The 24,925-nt window shown below is 37.5% G+C and overlaps 1 protein-coding gene across 7 annotated transcripts in view; it reads right to left on the bottom strand.

The window, feature by feature from the left end:
* Nucleotides 1-24,925, bottom strand: part of PCCA (propionyl-CoA carboxylase subunit alpha) — a 534,561-nt gene that overhangs the window by 413,089 nt on the left and 96,547 nt on the right. For 6 of the 7 annotated variants that reach the window (XM_049867227.1, XM_049867229.1, XM_049867228.1 and 3 more), the window contains 2 exons: nt 6,451-6,564; nt 4,603-4,656 (listed from right to left, as the gene is read on the bottom strand). In XM_049867227.1, the coding sequence (XP_049723184.1) occupies nt 4,603-4,656; nt 6,451-6,564 (168 nt within the window). Of the gene's footprint in view, nt 1-4,602; nt 4,657-6,450; nt 6,565-8,251; nt 8,427-24,925 lie in introns of all 7 variants that reach the window. The other variant, XM_049867232.1, reaches the window with a different exon arrangement.

Genomic DNA, 24,925 nt, shown 5'->3' with positions numbered 1-24,925 from the left:
ACTCTCTTTACCATGGATCAGGGAGGTGACCTGAGTAAGTGTGGTGTTACAATCCCAACCTAACCCTCTTAACATAAAATTACAATCACAAAATGAAGGACAACAACACAGGGCCTAACCAAGTTGCTACACAGATTCTTGGGGGGACATAATTCAATCCATGACACACACTACCCACCAAATTAATACAAAATGACGTTGAAATTTTGAACACACCCAAAACAAGAGAAGAGACTGAAAAGGTAACTTAAAAAACTCTCCAAAAAAAAAAAACCCTGGCCCAGATGGCTACACTAGAGAATTCTACCAAACATAGTGAGAAGAACTTACGTCAGTACTACTCAAACTATCTCAGAACACAGAAAAAGAAGTGATACTTCTGAATTTATTCTATAAAGCTAGCATAACCCTGGTACCAAAGCCAGGCAAAGACACCACAACGAAAGAAATTTACACACCAGTATCTCCCATGAGGAAACTCTGGTGGCATAGTGGTTAAGTGCTACAACTGCTAAGCAAAGGGTCGGTGGTTCGAATCTGCCGGGCGTTCCTTGGAAACTCTATGGGGCAGTTCTACTCTGTCCTATAGGGTCGCTATGAGTTGGAAACGACTTGATGGCACTGGGTTTGGTTTGGTTTGAGTATCTCCCATGAATACAGATGCAAAAATTCTCAGAAAAATTCTAGCCAACAGAATTCAGCATCATATCAAAAAAATAACACACCACAACCAAGTAGTACTCATACCAGGTATGCACGGATGGCTCAACATTAGACAATCAACATAATCCACCACATAAACAAAAGGAAAGAAAAGAATCACAGGATCATCCCAATCAATGTAGAAAAATGCATTTGACAAAGTCCAACACCCATATTGAATATACTGTGGACTGCCAAAAGAATGAACAAATTTGTGGTAGAAGAAGTACAACCAGAATGCTCCTTAGAAGCAAGGATGGTGAGACTGCATCTTACATACTTTGGACATGTTGTCAAGAGGGATCAGTCCCTGGAGAAGGACATCATGCCTGGCAGAGTACAGGGTCAGTGGAAAAGAGGAGGACCCTCAACAAGGTGGATTGACACAGTGGCTGCAACAATGAGCTCAAGCATAACAATGATTGTAAGGATGGCTCAGGACCATGCAGTGTTTCATTCTGTTGTGCACAGGGTCGCTATGAGTCGGAACAGACTCGACGGCACCTAACAACAACACCCATCCTTACAAAAACTCTCAATCAAATAGGTATAAAAGGGAAATTTCTCAACACAAAAAAGCGTGTCTTTGCAAAACCAACAGCCAACATCATTCTTAATAGAGAGGGGCTAAAAACATTCCCCTTGAGAACAGGAACAAGACAAGGATGTCCTTTATCATCACTCCTATTCAACTTCATGCTGGAGGTTCTTAGAGCAATAAAGCAAGAAAAAGAAATAAAGGGCATCCAAACTGGTAATGAAGAAGTTAAACTGTCCCTATTTGCCGATTATATGATACCATACATAGAAAACCCAAAAGACTCCACAAGAAAACTACTGGAACTAATAGATTCTCCAGAGTAGCAAGATAAACATACAAAAATCAGTAGGATTCCTATACACCAATAAAGAGAACAATCAAAAGGAAATCATGAAAATAATACCGTATATCATTGCCCCTGAAAAAATAAAATACTTAGGAATAAATCTAACCACCGATGTAGAAGACCTATACAAAGAAAACTACAAAACACTACTGCAAGAAACCAGAAGAGATCTACATAAATGGAAAAACATACTATGCTCATGGATAGGGAGACCCAACATTGTGAAAATGACAAATCTACCCAAAGCAAATTACAAGTACAATGCAATTGCAATCCAAATACCAAAAACATTCTTTAAAGAGATGGAAAATCACATCATTAACTTTATATGGAAAGGGAAGAAGCCCTGGATAAGTAAAGCACTACTGAAGAAGAAGAAGAATAAAGCAGAAGAACTCACATTACCTGACCTGAGAACCTACTATACAGCTACGATACTCAAAATAGGCTGGTACCAGTAAAACAACAGATACATTGACCAATGGAACAGAATTGAGAACCCAGATGTAAATCCATCCACCTATAGTCACCTGATATTCAACAAGGGCTCAAAGTTCATCAAATGGGGATAAGACAGCCTTTTTAATAAATGGTGCTTGCAAAACTGGATGTCCGTCTGCAATAAAAAGAAACAGGACCCATACCTCACACCATATACAAAAACTAATCCAAAATGGATCAAAGACCTAAATATAAACCAAAAAACTATGAAGTTCATAGAAGAAAAAATACGACCAACACTAGAGGCCCTAATACACAGCATTAATAAGATACGAACCACAACCAACAACATACAAACTCCAGAAGGTAAACTAGATAACTGGGGTCTTCTAAAAATTAAACACTTATGCTCATCAAAAGACTTCACCAAAAGAGAAGAAAAAGAACCTACAGACTGGGAAAAAAATTTCTGGCTATTACAAATCAAAGGTCTAATCTCAAAAATCTACAAGAAAATCCAACACATCTACGCAAAATGACAAATAATCCAATTAATAAATGGGTAAGGGAAACGAACAGACACCTCACCAAAAAAGACGTTCAACCGGCCAACAAACACATGAGGAAATGCTCATGATCACTAGCCATTAGAGAAATGCAAATCAAAACCACAATGAGATCCCATCTTACCCCTGCATTAATAGCAAGCATCAAAAAAAAAACAGGAAATAACAAATGTAGGAGAGGCTGCAAGGAGATCGGAGATCCAGGAGATCGGAACTCTTATGCACTGCTGGTGGGAAAGCAAAATAGTACAACCATTTTGGAAGATGATATGGCACTTCCTTAGAAAGACAGAAAGAAAAATACTATATGATCCAGCAATGCCACTCCTAGGAATACAGCCTAGAGAAATAAGAGTCGTCACACAAATAGACATATGCACACCCATGTTCACAGCAGTATTGTTCACAATATCAAAAAGATGGAAACAACCTAGATGCCCATCAACAGATAAATGGATAAATAAACTGTGGTACATACACACAATGGAGTATTATGCAACGATGAAAAACAATGATGAATCTGTGAAGCATCTCATAACATGGATGAATCTAGTGGGCATTATGCTGAGTGAAATAAGTCAATCACAAAAGGACAAATACTGTATGAGACCACTACTGTAAAAACTCAAAAAGAAACAATCTTTGATGGTTATGAGGGAGGGGAGGGGTTGGGTTGGTAAAACACTTAACAGACAAGGGGTAATTGGTAACTTTGGTGATGGGTAGGACAGTACACAATACCGGGGGAGCCAACACAACCTGTAAAAAGTCACGGAAGCTCCACAGACACATCCAAACTTCCTGAGGGATGGAACTGCTGGGCTGAGGGCTGTGGGGACCATGGTCTCAGGGAACATCTTGCTCAATTGGCGTAATGTTAGTTAGTACAGAAAATGTTCTGCATTCTAAGTTGGTGAGTCTGGGGTCTTAAAAGCCTGTGAGTGGCCATCTAGGATACTCCACTGGTCTCACCCCTTCAGGAGCAAAGAAGAATGAAGAAAACTAAAGATACTAGGGAAAGATTAGTCCAAAGGACTAATGGACCACATCTACTACAGCCTCCACCAGGCTGAGTCCAGTACAACTAGATGGTGCCCAGTTACCACCACTGACTGCTCTGAAGGGGTTCACAATAGAACGTCCTAGACAGAGCTGGAGAAAAATATAGAACAAAATTCTAACTCAAAAAGAAAGACCAGACTTGCTGGCCTGACAAAGACTGGAAAAACACTGAGAGTATGGCCCCCGGACACCCTTTCAGCTCAGTAATGACGTCATTCCTGAGGTTCACCCTTCAGCCAAAGATTGGACAGGCCCATAAAACAAAACAAGACTAAAGGGGCACGCCAGCCCAGAGGCAGGGACTAGGGGCAGGTGGGAACAGGAAAGCTGGTAATAGGGAACCCAGGGTTGAGAAGGAAGAGTGTTGACATCTTGTGGGGTTGTTAATCAGTGTCATAGTACAATATGTGTACTGACTGTTTAATGGGAAACAGTTCTGTAAACCCTCACCTAAAGAAAAATTTAAAAAAAAAAAAATGCTGGGGAAAAAATATTAATGACTATCCATGGACCATGGTTCCAATGCTCCCATAACTCTTGCCAATGGGTCTCAGCAGCAGTTAATACCAGACTAACAGTGTCAACGTATCGGTTAGGTAGACATTATCATAAAACTAAATGTTTTAAACTTTAAGTTAGATTTACATTACAAATATCCAATAAGTCAATTAATTAATTAAAATTCAAAGTCCATGCATTATACAATAAATTAGGTGTCATTCATTACACAGAGATTTTGTAACTTTTCCACCTTTATAATTACTGTTCGAATCAAAATTTGGGTTTCAGAGCAAAAGCTCTTCACTTTTTGCAAACTATTATCAAAGAAATGTTGGGTTAATAAAAATTCTCTAATGCATCATTACCGATATTTAACAAAAGCCATGACACTACACTGCTCTCTGAAATAAAAGTTAACCGTTTCTGACTAACTACAAACTCACCAAACATCTGGCAAATTCTTTGTTTTCTGAAAGGAATCCATAACCTGGATGTACCTTGAAAATAAAAACAAAAAGCATTTTCAATTTTATTATATTGCAAAAACTTTACAATCAAATTACAGAGTATACTGATGTGTTTATTGTTTAAGGCCACCTGAACGTTACTTCTCTTAAATACTGATTCAGCTCTCCATCACATTCCTCACGGACAGACTCAAACTCAAAGAGCTGCCTCCGACACTCACTGCCTACACACTACCTGCATGCTTCCTGTCCGCCTGCATTTGACTGCATTATGCAACAGAATTCAAATTCCCCCCTACTCTCCCTAAAGCTATCTTCAATCACAAGTTTAGAGAATTTTATAACAGCTGGTGGGTCAAAGAATATGTTAAAATAAATCTTTTGCAAGATACATGAAAAACTCGATACTCTCCTTCTTTATAGTACCAGGAACTACTTTCCAAAACCCTGGCTACTAAGCCAACCAACAAATCTATTCCTGATGGAATCCATATATATCACACACTACCCAATGAGCAATTTCTGTCAAACTGAACTAAAACAAAGGTTCGGTCTTACTTTTACTTTGTACTCTGAACTTATTTCTTCTAATATCTATTCTTCTTTCCCTCCTCACTCCAAACTTAGCCATTCAGGATACTTTTTGTTATCCTCTCTCAGAAGCCACATTTCTACAACCTAAATTTTACCAATCTTTTCTAATGAGATAATTTGTGACTCTCCCACACTGGTCAACATAAATTTAGCTGCTCTAGTCAGTGTTAAGCTCATTTCTAGTAAAATAAGTCTACTATGAGAAAAGTCAAACTTCTGAATAAGCCAACGTCCTAATCTAGAAATAACTATATACCAGAGATTTTCTAGTACAGAACTGGTACAGAATAATTGCAAACTGCTGCATAATGAAAGAGTTTCACTCCACCAATTTCATTTTATATAAACATTCAACTAAAGATTGTATTCTTATGAGCCATAGTTAAAAGGTTAAAAGAGTTTTATCTTCATTAACTGTGCTAATAAACTGTAAACATCTATAATATAGGTTCGTGAATTCAGTTTTTTATTTAAACATATGCATCTTACTAAAACATTTCTTTCATTCAAAAGGAATGTGAACGCTAACGGAAGCACTCCAGGCTAATTACTAGTGTTAGCTGCTTCTACTCAATTTTAGAGATAACGCTGCATAGTTTTAACATTATATGTAATTAGTTCTCTGATATTGAAAAAAAACAACTACCACTACTACCTAACCCTGTGATGAACCAGTTTTTTCCCTAACGTCCATACTATTTAAACAGAATTAGGGATGGGGTAGAATACTATATTTATCCATCTAAGCCAATGTCCATTCTATTAACATGATCAGACTAAAATAATTACCAAATTCTTGTTTTTATTTCTGGAAGTATAATTCAATGTACATAATGTTTACATGATTAAAATGGAATTTCAAAAAGTGTCTTTTGGATCCTGTGTATAATACAGAATTCAAAACCAAAAAATACTGTTATTACACTGAAAGGGTTAATATACAAACCTAATTGGGATTTCTTTTTTTCTAGCAAATTTGGAAATGAACTGAAACTGCTCCCTGGTGTGAGAGCTGAATCCAGCAGCCACCTGCAGGATCAGCGACCAACACTGCCAGATGCTACAAAGCCTTTGATTTCCAGTAGCCGGTTCGGCCACAGTTAACTCATATGACATGAACTAACTGCAATAGCATTTTTAATCATTCTTTTTTATTTTTTTAATACCAACTCTGGCTTTCAGTTCACTACATATAAGACAGCTGCAACAGATAGATTTATTCAGACTCACAGCTTGGGCCCTGGTTTTCCTAATGGCTTCCATGATGGCATCCATGTTGAGGTAGCTTTTACTGGTGGGAGCTGGGCCAACACAGACAGCCTCATCGGCCATTTTCACGTGAACCTGACGAGACAAAAACTCTAGATTAACAGATGCTCCCAGCAAAAATAGCTACCACCAATAGCAAATACATACAAAATTGCAAATCTGATTGTTTCGCGTGTCACTTATATGGTCAGATCTCTTTTTGAATATGCACTACAAAACAACAACGTAAAAAATATGCTCAGGGACCATATTAACCATGATTTCGTTCATTACAAGCCTAATCCATTGTCTAACCAAATAATTTCAATAACATCCCCTCCTTATGTGATTAAGTAAAATCACAACAAACAATGTTCGCTTCCTAGTTTGTTAATCTATATAGAAATCTTTTATCAGAAAATATTTTGTTAGAAATAAAAAAATTTAAAAACTACTTTGTTACATGTAGCCAGAGTCGCCAGATATTTTAATAACAAACACTCCTGGCTAGTTCTAAGCAAGCTCCCCAGGAAGTTGGGTAATTAGAGGGAATTGAATGAAGGGCTGCAGTGAGTGTCCCTGCACAGCATCAGGTCAGCACCAGGCACAAATTAAAGCCTAGGACTAAAGACTTCACCATCACTACACATGAACCAGAAAATCTTGAGAATCATTTAAATAATCTCGCATTTGATCCAGGTCCATTTTTGTATCCAGGTCCATTATTTATTCCTTAAAATAACTGATATGTCCATTAAGTTCTAAATCAACTCAGAAATCAGGAATGTGTACTCCATTATTAAGGTTACTCACTCTACAACATTTTAAATCTATTTCTATTTGTTTAATAGAGGCTAAGTATTCAATACTGAACAGGGTAAGCTGTTTAGTACTGAAAGGAATTTTTTTTTTTTTTAAATGATGAAGGGACTGGTATTTTTTGAAATGGCTTTTCCTAGCGGTTTTCCAGTTTAAGGAACTCCCAACCAGCTTAAAATTATATTCCAAGGCAGATATATAAAACTGGGGCACAAACATTTATGACAAGAAAAAAAGTCTAAGGTGGCAAATACTTCTGAGTATTTCTAAGTTATATTCAGCTGTGAAATAATTTTTAAAAGCACACTTTGTTTTAAATGAGACCTATCCTCCCCCCACAAGAAAAAGACTAATAAAGCCAAAAGCTCAGAATCCTCTTTAACAATTCAATAAATATTTCCCAATTAGGTAAAAAATTCTATTGTGTATTGAAAAGTATAAAATATCTGTCCTCAAGGAATTTAATATCAATATCTTAATAAGAAACAGTCATATATATACGCTCTGTGATTCCTTTAACATCACCTTCAAGGAAAGGCAGCCAGGCTTAGGAAAGATCCTAAAGACACATATGTTCAAAGCAGGGCTCCCCCCGGTTGTCTCTGCCTTGCTTACTCCCAGCCTCAAGTTGCCTTCTTCCCCTCAGACGGGAATACCCCCTTCCATCACCCTTTGCCCATTTCAGATCCTATTATTAGCAATTTTGTAGTTGTAATTGTGGTTGTGCGTTTTTCTCCGTAAGGAATAAATTGAGAAATACTTTAAAAACCTTTAGAAAGAACACATTAGCCAGGTGGGAATAAAGTATTTAACGTCAAATCCATAGTTATTATGTAGAGTTAATTCCTCTCAGATTCCAGGTACCTATGATTAAAGACGTGCTGAAAGTTTCACTTCTACCGCTGGGTATTTCCCAAGGACTTCAGCTTCAGATGAATCTAACCTGAACTCCTATAGTACTCACTGCGAATTCTGGCACCTAATCGTACCCTGCCCCGCAACGTCATGTAATTGCTTTCCAGATGAACGTCTGCTGTGATTTACACACTCTCTCCACCAGATCACAAGGCTTCAGCAGGCAAAGGTCACGCTTTATGTTGCCTTTTTCACAAACATCTCTCCAACACAGCGTTCATGTGCTAAAGCAATATTAATTGAAAGCTTCACATAAATGGCAATTCATTTAATAACTTTCATTGTTCAACCATTGTCTTTGAGATAAAAACTGAACTAACTATATCCAAATTAAATCTTTTCTAACATTAGCAATACATACAGCAAATGAGGGTTGTATAAGGTCAAAGAAATTAAAAGATACACACATGGGCAAAGGACATGAACAGAGAGTTCACCAAAGAGGACACTCAAGCCTCGAACAAACACATGAAAACATGCTTGCAATCATTAGCTATTAGTGACATGCAAAGCAAAACTACAAAGAGATACCATCTCACCACTGTAAAAACAGCACTAAACAAACAAACAAAAGAAAAAACACAGAAAAAAATAAATGCCAGTGAGGTTGTGGGGAGACTGGAACTCTTATACACTGCAGGTGGGATTGTAAAACGGAACAATTACTACGGAAAATGGTATGGCACTTCCTCGGAAAGCTAGAAATAGAAATACCTTATGATCCAACAATCCCACACCTAGGTATATACACCAGAGATCCAACGGCAGTGACACACATAGACACATGCACACCTATGTTGATTGCATCATTATTCACAATAGCAAAATAATGGAAACAATCTAAGTGTCCATCAATGGAAGAACGGATAAATAAATTGTGGTACATACACACAAGGGAATACTATGCAGCTATAAAGAATAATGACAAATTCTCAAAACGTAACGTGGATGAGTCTGGCAGATATTATACTGAGTGAAATACATCAATCACAAAAGGACAAATACTGCATGGTCCCACTTTTATAAAAAGACAAGAATAGGTATACACACAGCAATGTTCTCTGATGGTTATCAGGAGGGGGGAATCGCTTTCTAGATAGTAGATGCTTGTTATTTTTGGTGATAGGAAAGGCAATACCCAATATGGGTGAAGTCTGCACAACCTGACCAAGGTAAATGATGCCATTAAGAAGTACACAAGGGGCAATTTTGGTAAACGGTATAACACATACAATTTTGGAACAGTAATAACCAAAAATATGTGTGTGGCTACACAGGTAGATACGTATGCATATACGTGAATAGGAAAACACATGGAGTATATGGGTGTGCATGTACAGGTATATCTGTAGGCATACATATATATATACACACATACATGTTTGTATATATATATATATATACACACACACACATACATGTTTATATATACATAAAACAAAATACATAGGTGACGCAGTTAGGGATGTTTCCTAGACACAGCCAAACTAAAAAAACTGTTTTACTGGGTCTGAAGGCTTAGGACCACAGTCTCAGGGGACAACTCAGTCAATTGGTATAAACAGTTCATAAAAGACACGGTTCTACATCCTAGTTTGGTGAGCAGCATCTCGGGTCTTAAAAGCTTGCAAATGGCCATCTAAGATACAACCATTGGTCTTTACTTCACTGGAGCAAAAGAGAATGAAAGAAACCAAAGACTCAAAGAAGATACTAGTATACGGGGCTAATAGCCCATACAGACCACAGGCTCGACTATCTTGAGACTAGAAGAACTAGAAGGCATCCGGCTACCATTAACAACAATTCTGACGATGGTCTGTACAGAATGGGAGAAAAACATAGAGAACACTTCAAATTCATTAAAAAAAAAAAAAAAAAGGAAAGAAAGAAAGAAAAAAGCCAGATTTAATGAACTGGTAGAGATTAGAGGATCCCCCAAGTCTACTGCCTTGAGATACTCCCTATGAACTTGGAACTGAAGCTACTCTGAGAGGTCACCATTAAGTCAAATAATACATTGGCTCATAAAATAAACAATATTACCCATGAGTACTGTACTCCTTTAAATAATTATATCTATATGAGTCCAAACAGTCAATATTTATCCTAAAGCAAAGATGAAACAGAAAGGGGGACAGGGAAGATAGATTAATGGAAACAGAACAACCAGGATGGAAATAATGAGAATGCTGACACATTGTGAAGAATGTAGCCAATGTCACTGAAAAACATGTATAGAAATTGTTAAATGGGAACCTAATAAAGAAAAAAAGATATACACACACATGCATATGTGTTTTTATGTCCAAAATTTCCATAATGAACACGCATCAAAAAGTAAAAAGGAAAGATCATTCAAACCACATTTTGACTTATTTAACTATTTGAAAAGTGAGCTGTTTCGTTCTAAAGGGAATCTAGCCTTTTAAAATGATAAATTCTAACAGTATTTCGACTTATTTACTTCCAGTCTTTTCTCTAAGTACACTCTGTAACCATACTTTTTATATAATTTAGCATCCATTTATTCTTTTAACTAACATTATAAGAGACATTTTCCTACCTTATTACAAACTATTTAAATACACTGTGTATCTAGCTTGTTGTTGTTTTTAGGTGCTGTCGAGTCACTTCCAACTCACAGCGACCCTATATACAACAGAACAGAACATTGCCTGGTCCTGCATCATCCTCATAATCGTTGCTATGTGTAAGCCCACTGTTGCAGCAACTCTGTCAATCCATCTCGTCGAGGGTCTTCCTCTTTTTTGCCGACCTTCTACCAAGCATGATGTCCTTCTCCGGGGACTGGTCTCACCTGATAATATGTCAAAACTATATGAGACAAAGTCTCCCCAGCCCTACTTCTAAGGACCATTCTGGCTGACTTCTTCCAGGGCAGATTTATTTGTTCGTTCTTCTGGCAGTTCATGGTATATTCAATATTCTTTGCCAAGTTCATAATTCAAATGCATCAATTCTTCCTCAGTCACCCTTACACAGTGTCCAGCTTTCACATGCATATGAGGCGATTGAAAATATCATGGCTTGGGTCAGGTGCACCTTAGTCCTCAAGGTGACATCTTTGCTTTAAAGACGTCTTTTGCAGCAGATTTGCTCAATGCAATACCTTGTTTGATTTCCTGACTGCTATTTCTGTGGGCGTTGATTATGGATCCCAGGAAAATGAAATCCCCGACAACTGATCCATTTATCATGAATGTTGCTCATTAGTCCAGTTTAGAGGATTTCTGTTTTCTTTATGTTGAGGTGTAATTCATACTGAAGGCTATAGTCTTTGATGTTCATCAGTAACTGCTTCAAGTCCTCTTTGCTTTCAGCAAGCAAGATAGTCCATAATTTGCCATGATTCACACAGTCAAATGGGTAAACATCTTTCTGGCATTCTGTGTTTTCAGCCAGGACCCATTTGACATCAACAGTGATATCCCTCATTCCATGTCCTCTTCTGAATCCGGCTTGAATTTCTGGCAATTCCCTGTCAATGTACTGCTGCAACCACTTCTGAATTACCTTCCGTAAAATCTTACTTGGGTGTGATATTAATGATATTGTTCCATAATTCCTGCATTCAGTTGGGTCACCTTTCTTTGGAATGGGCACAAATGTGAATCGCTTCCAATCGGTTGGCCAGGTAGCTGTCTTCCAAGTTTCTTAGCATAGACGAGTGAGTGCTTCCAGTACTGCATCCATTTGGTGAAACATCTCAATTGGCATTCCATCAATTCCTGAAGCCCTGTTTTTCACCAATGCCTTCAGTGCAGCTTGGACTTCTTCCTTTAATATAATCAGTGCTTGATCATACGCTACCTCTTGAAATGGTTGAATGTCGACCAATACTTTTGGAACAGTGTCTCTGTGTATTCCCTCTCCTTTCTTTTAACGCTTCCTGCGTCATCCAATATTTTGCCCATAGAATCCTTCGAAATTGCAACATGAGGCTTTAATTTTTTCTTCAGCTCTTTCAGCTTGAGAAATGCTGAGCATGTGTCTTCCTTTTGGTTTTCCTTCTTCAGGTCTTTGCACGTTTCATTATAATACTTTGTCTTCTCAAGCTGCCCTTTGAAATCTTCTGTTCAGCTCTTTAACTTCATCATTTCTTCCTTTTGCTTCAGCTACTCGACATTCAAGAGCAAATATCAGAGTCTCTTCCGACACTCCTTTTGGTCTTTTCATCCTTTCCTGTCTTTCTGATGACTTTTCATGTAGGATGTACTTGATGTCATCCCACAACCTGGCCAGTCTTCAGTCATCAGTGTTCACTGTATCAAATCTATTCTTGAGACAGTCTCTTAATTCAGAAATTTGCATTTCTAACAAGTTCTCAGGAAGCTGTTATACCTAAGAATCGCTTGGGGATCTTGTTAAAATATAGATTCTGATTGAGCATATCTGGGATCAAAATTAAAATTCTCAGCAGGAAACTTCTTAGAAATGCAAATTCTCAGCAGAGGTTTGAACGAGAACGAACTGATTCAAAGCTCTGATACTAAGCAGTCCAAACCAAAAAACCAAACTTGTTGCCCTCAAGTTGATTCCAACACATAGTGACCCTGTAAGACAGAGTAGAACTGCCCCACTGAGTTTCCAAGGAGCGTCTGGTTGATTTGAACTGCCATCCTTTTGGTCAGCAGCTGCAGCACTTAACCACTACGCCACCAGGGTTTCCAGCAAAGCAGTCAGTCCTCATAAACTTTTCCATTCTCAGAAAACCAACAGACGTTTCCGAAGCAGAAGTTATTAGTTTCCTCCTCAAACATTTACAGTTTTATATTTGAGTGGTTTTCTATTCTTTAATTAGAGGAAAATTACTTATGAAAGCCTATTATTTTCCAAATAATGAACTAGCAGAACGAGTATGTTTTTCAAATTACAGGAACTGAACAATCATCTGAATTGGTGACTTTTTAAAAATAAATGGAAACACGTGAACACACAGGTTAAAAACCGTGCCTGAATTTTTAAAACTGTGGACTAACAGAAAACTTCGTATTGGTAAATTAGACCAGAAGCTCAAAACATACTGTACTTAGTCCTTATCCTTATCAAATAGATTGCATCTTACTGTTAAAAAGTAAACGAGAACCAGATGGTATATTAGCATATAACTCAAAGGTCTGAGGGAAAGCATTTAAATACCTTCTCAACTATTACCTTCTGAAGTTAAACACACTGAGAAAGATAAGGACAAGCTGCTCTAAAGATGTTATTTCATACCTGAAGATTTATTTAAAACCTATTACTCAATGAGATCTGCACTCAGGGGCACTATTCCCCATGACCATGAATACCTCAGTTTTCCTTGTTCTTCAGTGGAAGACACTCAGTAGAAAATACGAAGATTACACAATACAGATTAGATATGCGCATTGCCTGAGAATAAAAATGCCTCCCACCATCTGGACAAACTTTGGTATCCAACAAATCTAGCCAAATTATTTTTAACCTTACCAACAAACAAACATTACCCTAAAGACTGAAAACATAAAGAAAGGGAAAGCAACCACGATAACCTTCATTTGAAGCACTAGGGGGAAAAAAAGATGATTCCAACAACCAGAGAAAATCCTATTTCTTTAAAAAAACAAATGACAACAACAAAAACAAAATCTCTTCTACTTATTTTACATACGATGTTTAAAGAGACTGATACAAGCTTCAACAGACTAGCATTCTGCCCTGTGCTTTCTAGAAAGACAATCCGACCCTTAAAAAACTAAGAACAAATTTTTTTAAAGGCAGTAAATATTACATTCATTTTGATTCCATTGTGTAAAACCATGTGTAGCATCATGGAACATTTAACCACAATTATTTTTGGATTGTATACTTACAATGACTTTACTATTTTTCTTCTGTTATAATTTAGATTTGCCAAAGTGATGAAACCAAACATTAAAAATTATGGGGAAAGAAGAGAACAGGTTTCTTCCAACTGAAAACTCCTATCCCATTTTCTACAATCCTGTTTTAATAACACTTTCTGTCAGTTCCTCAAAAAAGGCTAAGTATAGAGGTACCATATGACCCAGCAATTCCAGTCCAAGGTATATAACTAAAAGAAATGAAAACACATATTCACACACAAAAAAATTGTGCAACTATGTGCACAGCAGCATTATTCATACTAACCAAAATGTAGAAACAACCCAAATATCCATCAACTCATGCACAGATGAACAAAATGTGGTATACCCATACAATGGAATATTATTCAGCCATAAAGAGAAGTGTTCTGATACATGCTACAACATGGATGAACCTTGAAAACTTGCTAAGAGAAAGAAATCAGCCTCAAAGACCACATATTGCATGACTCTATTTATATAAAATGTTCACAACAGGCAAATCTATACAGACAAAAAATAAATTTGTGGTTGCCCAGGGCTAGGGATTGGGAAGCGGTGACTGCTAATGGGCACAAGTTGTTTATTTGTTTGTTTTTTCTTGGGGGTGGGGGGATGAAGTTATTTCAGGTGATGATTGCAAAAATCTGTGAATATACTAAAAGCCATTAAACTATACACTTAGGTGAATTATGTGGCATATGAATCTCATGCAATAAAGCTGTTATTAAAAAAAAGGAGGTAGGGCCAAGATGGCAGAATAGACAGACACTTCCAGCAAGCCCTCTTAGAACAAAGACCAGAAAAAACAAGTGAAATGAGTATATTTATGACAAGCTAGGAGCCTTGAACATCAAAGGCAAGGTTAGAAAACAAACTGAGGGGTAGATGGAGGAAGAGACAGTTCAGATGCTGAGAAGAGTTACCGGGCCTGAATTACCAGGAGCCCTCAGGCACCATTCCCAGGAGCAGTGGTGGCAGGTTGGTACTAACGCTCGGCCACAGTTTCCTCAGGGAAAAAGCAGCCAGCCACACAGCCTACTCTCACCTCCGGAACCTGAGAACGGCGCTCTCAGCAAAAGTTGAGAATTTGAGTATATTTCACCATACCCCCCATCACCAAGCCGGCTTCAGCTGCTGATTTCCCTGGGCCTGAGATAGGCCCTCTTGAGTACCTAGAGCCATCGTCTGGGACTTTGAGAAGGAATAAATTTGCAAGTGGGGGAAAAGATAATTTCCCAGCTCCACTAACTGGGGGAGCTCAGTACAGAAACGGCTCTTATCCAGGCATAAACGGTCCCTGAACTTTGAGTACCTTTCCCCTCTGCCTGGACCTGTGTGGGCCTATTTCAGGAGAATAGGCCCTTTTTGGCAGACTACAACTGTTTCAGCTGTGTGGTGGAGGCGTGGGTGTTTGATGTTCGACTTTCCTTTGCCTATTAAACAGGGTCCTCACCTACCCACATCAGGGGTCTAAGGAATGGTGGCTACACTCAGGTCACCCAGCCACATGTGACAGAGGCCCAAAGATAACTGGTACCTCCCAGTCCTTACAACCAAAAACCCTGGGTAACCATGGTCCATGTGTAGAACCCACCCACCTGTACACTCTAGGGAACAGGGACATGCTTTCCTCAGAGACACTTGAGGGACAATTCTCAGCCCCCTGCCTTGTTCAAAGCATGAAGCCCTGCTGCAATGAGATACCAGTACCTACACCAATCACCCCTGCCCCTCTAAGACAGAAGGGCAGAGCCTATACCACACACTTGATAATCAGCTATCTGGACACCTGAGCTGAATTCATTCAAGAAGAGTGACTGGACTCCGAGACTGATATACCTGATAACAGCTCTAGCCATCTGGGGACAGGATGTCAGAGCTCCAAAGGTGAAAATGATCAAGCTAGCTCACTCGGGCAACCCATTTGGGCATATCAAAACAAAACAAAGTAAGAAGCAAACATAAAATAAATTAATACAATAACTTACAGAAGGCTCAGAAACAAGTTAATATCAAATCACATAAAGAAACAGACCATGATCACCTCTACAAGCTCTCAAAACAAGGAAAGTGCCTCCCTGGAATTATCAGAGGCAGAATACAAAAGATTAATATACAGAACCCTTCGAACCATCAGGAAGGAAATCAGGCAACACGCAGAACAAGCCAAGGAACACACAGATAAAGCAATTGAAGAAATTAGAAAGATTATTCAGGAACATAATGAAAAATTTAATAAGCTAGAAAAATCCAGACACATACAGCAATCAGAAATTCAGAAGATTAACAATAAAACTACAGAGACAACTCAATGGGAAGTCAGAGGAGCAAAACTCAGCAAGTGGAAGGCAGAATTTCCGAACTTGAAGATAAAGCACTTGGCACCAATACACATGAATAAAAATCAGATTAAAGAATTTTAAAAAATAAGAATCATATAGGACTCTATCAAGAGAAATAACCTACGAGTGACTGGAGTATCAGAAGAGGGAGGGATAACAGAAAATACAGACACAATTGCTGAAGATATGTTAGCAGAAAACTTAACTGATATCATGAAAGACGAGATGTCTACCCAAGATACTCATCGAACTCCACATATGGGTAGATTTTAAAAGAAAGTCATCAAGACATATTATAATCAAATTTACAAAACCCAAAGATAAAGAGGCTTATAACAGCAGCTAGGGATAAAAGAAAAGTCACCTACAAAGCACAGTCAATAAGACTAAGCACGGACTACTCGGCAGAAACCACACAGGCAAGAAGGCAATGGGATGACTTATATAAACCACTGAAGGAAACAAATTGCCAGCTAAGAACCATACATATAGCAAAATTGTCTCTCAAATATGCAGTTGAAATTACGACATTTACAGATGAAAAAAAAGTTTAGGGAATTAGTAAAAACCAAACCAAACCTACAAGAAATACTAAAGAGAGTTTGGTTAGAAAATCAATAATATCAGGTATCAACCCAAGACTAGAACGCTGGGCAGAGAAATCAGAACTCAACCCAGACAGCGAAATCTCCAAAATAAACCAAGATAAAAAAAATGCTCAAAACAGTGAAACAGCGACGTTATTATGTAAAAGAAGACAACATTAAAACAATAAAGAAAGAGGGACTAATAAGCGTAGTCACGTATCTTCCATAAGGGGATGGAGACAAGGCAATACAAAGAACTAAAATTTAAGTTTAAATTTAGAAAAATAGGGGCAAATAATAAGGCAACCACAAACAAGACAAACTATCCTACACATCAAAATAAAAGAAAAAAATAGAGACTCAGCAGAAACAAAATTAACAACAATCAATATGAGGAAAGGGCAATATATAATCTACTCAGCACATAAAATGAAGTGGGAAAAAGAAACTGTCAACAACACACAAAAAGATATCAAAATGACAGCACTAAATTCATACCTATCCATAATTACGCTGAACGTAAATGCCCTAAATTACCAATAAAGTGACAGAACAGATTAAAAAACATGACCCGTCTATATGTTGTCTACAAGACAAACACCTTAGACTTAAAGACACAAACAAACTAAAACTCAAAGGCTGGAAAAAAAATATATCAAGCAAACAACAATTAAAGAACAGAAGTGGCAATATTAATTTCTGACAAAATAGACTTTAAAGTTAAATAGATCATAAAGGATAACAAAGGACAGTATATAATGATTAAAGGGACAATATACCAAGAACACATAACCATGTTAAATATTTATGCACCCAATGACAGGGCTGCAAAAACGTAAAACAAACTCTATCAGTATTGAAAACTGAGATAGACAGTGCCACAATAATAGTAGGAGACTTGAACACACCACATTCAGTGAAGAACAGGACATCCAGAAAGAAGCTCAACGAAGACACGGAAGATCTAAATGCCACAATCAACCAACTTGCCCTCACAGATATATACAGAACACTCCATCCAACAGCAGCCAAGTATACTTTCTTTTCTAGTGCACATGGAACATTCTCTAGAATAGATCACATATTAGGTCATAAAGCAAGCCTTAGCAGAATCCAAAACATTGAAATATTACAAACCATCTTCTCTGACCATAAGGCCATAAAAGTAGAAATCAGTAACAGAAAAAGCAGGGAAAAGAAATCAAACACTTGGAAGCTCAACAACACCCTGCTCAAAAAAGACAGGGTTATAGCAGACATTAAGAATGGAATACAGAAATTCATAGAAACCAATGAGAATGAAAACACTTCCTATCAGAACCTTTGAGACACAGCGAAAGCAGTGCTCAGAGGTCAATTTATATCATAAATGTACACATACAAAAAGAAGAAAGAGCAAAAATCGAAGAATTATCGCTACAACCAGAACAAACACAAAGAAAGCAACAAAAAAAAAGCCTCAGGAACCAGAAGAAAACAAATAATAAAAATTAGAGCAGAACTAAATGAAATAAAAAAAATAAATAAAAAACAGAAAAACAACTGAAAGAATTAATAAGACCAAAAGCTTGTTCTGAAAAAAATCAACAAAATTGATAAACCATTGGCCACACTGACAAAAGAAAAACAGGAAAGGAAGCAAATAACCTGAATCAGAAATGAAATGGGTGATATTACAATGGACCCAACTAAAATTAAAAGAATCGTATCAGATTACTATGAAAAATTGTACTCCACCAATTTGAAAACCTAAAAGAAACAGATGAATTCCTAGAAACACACTACCTACCTAAACAAACACAAACAGAGGTAGAAAAACTACATAGACCTGTAACAAAAGAGATTGAAAAGGTAATCAAAAAACTCCCAACAAAAAAAAAAGCCCTGGCCCAGACAGCTTCACTACAGAGTTCTACCAAACTTCCAAAGAAGACTTAACACCACTACTGCTAAAAGTATTTCAGAGCATAGGAAAGGATGGAATATTCCCAAACTCATTCTGTGGAGCCACCATATCCCTGATACGAAAACCAGGTAAAGACACCACAAAAAAAGAAAATTGCACACCTATAGCCCTCATGAACACAGATGCAAAAATCCTCAACAAAATTCTAGCCAAGAGAATTCAGCAACATATCAAAAAAAATAATTCACCATGACCAAGTGGGACGCATACCAGGTATGCAGGGATGGCTCAACATTAGTAAAACAATTAATGTAATCCACCATATAACTGAAACAAAAGACAAGAATCACATGATTTTATCAATTGATGCAGAAAAGGCATTTGACAAACTTCAACAACATTCATGATAAAAACTCTCAGCAAAAATAGGAATAGAAGGAAAATTCCTCAACATAATCAAAGGCATTTATACAAAGCCAATAGCCAACATCATCCTAAATGGAGAGGACCTGAAAGCATTCCCCTTGAGATCGGGAACCAGACAAGGATGTCCTTTATTACCACTCCACTCTTATTCAACATTGTGCTGGAGGTCCTAGGCAGAGCAATTAGGCTAGATAAAGAAATAAAGGGCATCCAGATTGGCAAGGAAGAAGTAAAAATATCTCTATTTGCGGATGACATTATCTTATACACAGAAAGCCCTAAAGAATCCGCAAAAAAACTACTGAAACTAATAGAAGAGTTCAGCAGAGTATCGGGATACAAGATAAACATACAAAAAACAGTTGGATTCCTCTACACCAACAAAATAACATGGAAGAGGAAATCATCAAATCAATACCATTTACAGTAGCCCCCAAGAAGATAAAAGACTTGGGAATAAATCTCACCAGAGATGTAAAACACTTATACAAAGAAAACTACAAAACATTTCTGCAAGAAACCAAAAGAGATCTCCATAAGTAGAAAAACATACCTTGCTCATGGATAGGAAGACTTATTGTAAAAATGTCTATTCCACCAAAAGCAATCTATACATTTAATGGAATTCCGATCCAAATTCCAACGACATTTTTTAATGAGATGGAGAAACAAATCACCAACTTCATATGGAAAGGAAAGAGGCCCCAGATAAGTAAAGCATTACTGAAAAAGAACAACAAAGTGGGAGACCTCACTCTACCTATTTTTAAAGCCTATTATACCATCACAGTACTCAAAACAGCCTGGTACTGGTTCAACAACAGATACATAGACCAATGGAACAGAATTGAGAATACTGACATAAATCCATCCACATATGACCAGTTGATATTTGACAAAGGCCCCAAAGCAGTTAAATGGGGAAAAGACAGTCTTTTTAACAAATGGTGCTGGCATAACTGGATATTCATCTGCAAAAAAATGAAACAAGACCCATCCCTCACACCATGCATAAAAACTAACTCAAAATGGATCAAAGACGTAAATATAAAATCTAACACAATAAAGACCATGGAAAAAAAAATAGGGACAATGTTAGGGGCCCTAATACATGGCATAAACAGTCTACTAAACATTACTAACAATGCAGAAGAAAAACTAGCTAACTGGGAGTTCCTAAAAATCAAACACTTATGCTCATCCAAAGACTTCACCAAAAGACTAAAAAGATTACCTACAGACCAGGAAAAAGTTTTTAGCTATGAAATTTGGATCAATGCCTGATCTCTAAAATCTACATGATACTGCAAAAACTCAACTACAAAAAGACAAACAACCCAATGAAAAAATGGGCAAAAGATATGAACAGACACTTCACTAAATAAGATACTCAGGTAGCTAACGGATACATGAAGAAATGCTCACGATCATTAGCCATCAGAGAAATGCAGATCAAAACTACTATGAGATCCCATCTCACTCCAAAAAGGCTGGTATTAATCCAAAATAAGAAATGTTGGAGAGGTTGGAGAGATTGGAACACTTATTCACAGCTGGTGGGAATGTAAAATGGTACAACCACTTTGGAAATCGATTTGGCACTTTCTTAAAAAGCTAGAAATACAATTAGCATACCATTCAGCAATCCCACTCCTTGGAATATATCTTAGAGAAATAAGAGGCTTTACACGAACAGATATATGCACACCCATGTTCACCGCAGCACTGTTTACAACAGCAAATAGATGGAGGCAACCAAAGTGCCCATCAACGGATGAATGGATAAATAAATTATGGTATATTCACACAATGGAATACTAAACACATCGATAAAGAACAGGGATGAATCTGTGAAACATTTCATAACACAGAGGAATCTGGAAGGCATTATGCTGAGTGGAATTAGTCAGTTGCAAAAGGACAAATATCGTATAAGACCACTATTATAAGAACTTAAGAAATAGTTTAAACAGAAAAGAAAATATTCTTTAATGGTTACGAGAGGGGGAGGGAGGGAAGGTGGGAGATGGGTGCTGACTAATTAGATGGTAGATAAGAACTACTTTAGGTGAACGAAAGACAACACACAATACAGGCGAGGTCAGCACAACTGGACTAAACCAAAAGCAAAGAAGTTTCCTGAATATACTGAATGCTTCGAAGGCCAGTGTAGCAGGGGCAGGGGGGTTGGGTACCATGGTTGCAGGGGACATCTAAGTCAATCGGTATAATAAAATCTATTAAGAAAACATTCTGCATCCCACTTTGGAGAGTGGCTTCTGGGGTCTTAAATGCTAGCAAGCGACCATCTAAGGTGCATCAATTGGTCTCAACCCACCTGGATCAAAGGAGAATGAAGAACACCAAGGACACAAGGTAATTATGAGCCCAAGAGACAGAAAGGGCCACATAAACCAGAGACTACATCATCCTGAGACCAGAAGAACTAGATGGTGCCTGGGTATAACCGATGACTGCCCTGGCACGGAACACAACAGAGAACCCCTGAGGGAGCAGGAAAGCAGTGGGATGCAGATCCCAAATTCTCATCAAAAGACCAGACTTAATTGTCTGACTGAGACTGGAAGGACTCCAGTGGTCATGGCCCCCAGACCTTCTGTTAGCCCAGGACAAGAACCATTCCCAAAGCCAACTCTTCAGACAGGGATTTGGCTGTACAATGGGATGGAGAGGAATGCTGGTGAGGACTGAGTTTCCTGGATCAGGTGGACACACGAGACTATGTCGAGGGGTTTAGTAGCTGGCAGAATGGACATGAAAAGAGAGAGTGGAGGGAGGGAGCAGGCTGTCTATTTAGGGGGAGAGCAACTGGGAGTATGTAGCAAGGTGTATATAAGTTTTTGTGTGAGAGACTGACTTGATTTGTAAACTTTCACTTAAAGCACAATAAAAATTATATAAAAATTAATAAATGAATCCAGAGATTTGAAATACACATTTTAGTTGTCCATTTATGTTCTTTACAATGATACAGCAACATGGAAGTAAAAAATCAACAAATCAAAAGTAATAATCATAATACTAATAGAATGCATGCTATTTATCTAATACATATGTTTAATATTACTAGTTTATAATTTTTATATGGCCCTGATAAGTTATAGTTTTGAAAAATAAATCTTTTAAAATAAAATAAAAAATTAAGAAAAAAAAACACCATTAAATAAAATGAAAAGACTAGCCAACAGCTCAGAGAAAATATGTACAAAACATTTAACTGGTAAAGGATTTCTAGAATATATAAAAAATGTCTACAAGTCAATAGTAAGTAGAAAAATCACCCCCCACAAAATGGGCAAAAGGTTTGTATAAACAGTTCACCAAAGGAGATATACAAGTGGTCAATAAACACATTAAAAAATGCTAACCATCATTACACTTTACAGAAATGCAAATTAAACAATAATGAAATACCACTACACCCCCACTAGAATGCTTAAAATTAAAAAGACAGACATTACCAAGCATTAGCAGGGGCGTGGAAAAATCAAATTCCCCATACACTGCTAGCAGAAATGTAAAATGTTCCAGCCACTGTGGTTGAGCATACAGTTGCTTAAAAAGTTAAATACACACTTTTCATATTACCCAGCAATTCACTCCTACATATCTACCTAAGAGAAATGGAAACACACATCCACTCAAAGATATATACACAAATGTTCACAGCATTATTCACAGTAGTAAAAAACTAGAAACAACCCAAATGTCCATCAACTGATGAACGGATAAACAAAATGCATTATATTCATACAATGGACTATATTCAGCAGTGAAAAGTAACAAACTACTGCCAATGAATAGAATAGGGTATTATGTTTGGTAAAGTAGAGCGTCAACAAAAACAAGGGAAATCCTCAATGAGATGGACTGACACGACGGTGACAAGAATGGATAAAAATATACCAACAATCGCGAAGATGATGGAGGACCAGATAACATTTCATTCTGCCATACATAAGGTCTCCATGAGTCACAGCTTACTCAATGGCAACTAACAACAAACTGATGCAACAATATGATAGATCTCAAAAACATTATGCTAAGTGAATGAAGCCAGACACAAAAGACTACATACTTGAAATTTCTAGAGAATCACATCAATGGCTGCCAGGGTCTGGAGGTGGGAATATGGAGTGAGTGCAAATGGACATGGGGGGTCTTTTTGGGGTGATGGAAATCGAACTTCTCAAACTGGACTGTAGTGATAGCTGCACAACTATATAAATTTACTAGAATTCTTTGAACTGTACACTCAAAAAATGGGTAAATTTTATGATATGCAAGTCATCCCTTAATAAAGCTGGACAATGAATAAGGAGGACTAAAGAAAAATTGATGCCTTTGAATTATAGCGTTGTCGAAGAGTATCGAATGGACTGCCAGAAGAACAAACAAATCTGTCCTGGAAGAAGTGCAGCCAGAATGCGTCTTAGAAGTGAGGACGGCGAGACTCTGTCTCATGTACTTTGGATATGTTATGAGGAAGGACCAGTCCCTGGAGACGGACATCACTCTTGGTAAAGCACAGGGTCAGTGAAAAAGAGGAAGACCCTTAATAAGATGGACTGGCATAGTGGCTGCAATAATGGGATCAAACATAGCAACGATTGTGAGGATGGAACAGGACGAGGCAGTGTTCTGTTCTGTTGTTTTCAGGGCCACTATGAGTCAGAACCAATTCAAAGGCACCTAACTACAACAACAACAAAGCCATTAAAAAATAAAAATGAGAAAATTTCACATTAAATTGATTTTAAATCTACTACACAATAAGTTCTGCTATATGAAACATTCCTGGTACCATAACTTATAAATGTTTGACTAATGATCAATAAAGAGAAAGAATTAACCAGACAAAGAAGATTCCTGAGAGAGAAGCATCTGGGAAGAGCATTCTAGCAGTTAAAACTGCATATCGAATGTATGAAGGGCTCGAAGAAACTAGAAGATGGAAAGGACTAGAAAACATCAAAAGAGGGGGAACAGTCATCAACAGTGTATGCTGCACACAGACCAAGTAAGACGGATGATTTGAAGTAGCTACAATATTTTTAAAAATTCAGTATATTATCTGGTGACCTTGGGGATGAGATAGAAGCCAGACTTCCTTCTGTTGAAAAGCTAACGGAAAGTGGGAAAAAAAAAATAGTAATCGAAGACTATTCCTTCAAGTTGCTTAGCTGTAATGCTAGGGAAAACAAGGATAATTTATTTTCTCTGTAACTGTTAGCAAAGTACAGTACGCATACAAGAGACTCAAGAAAACTTTTTTATTGCAGGTTGGTATAAGTTTTCAGTCAGATCATTTCTCCTCAGAGAAATACCTAATAAATGTAAGTATTTGTGCCTGCCCAGGTTCACTAACCTGACTACAGGAAGCCCCTAAGATGGAAATAATACCTCTGTCAGTAGCCATACATACAGCCTTGAAGACAAAAGACAACCTAGAAAGAGATCCTATAAAATCATGTAGACTGATCACAATTTCCAGCCTAATACTGACAATCAATATGAAAGAAAACGCTAGTTTAAATAGTTATATAAACCAAAACAAAACCAAACCTC

This window comes from Elephas maximus, chromosome 23 (assembly GCF_024166365.1).
Source record: "Elephas maximus indicus isolate mEleMax1 chromosome 23, mEleMax1 primary haplotype, whole genome shotgun sequence".
NCBI lineage: Eukaryota > Metazoa > Chordata > Mammalia > Proboscidea > Elephantidae > Elephas > Elephas maximus.
This window is presented reverse-complemented; position numbering and strand designations above follow the sequence as displayed.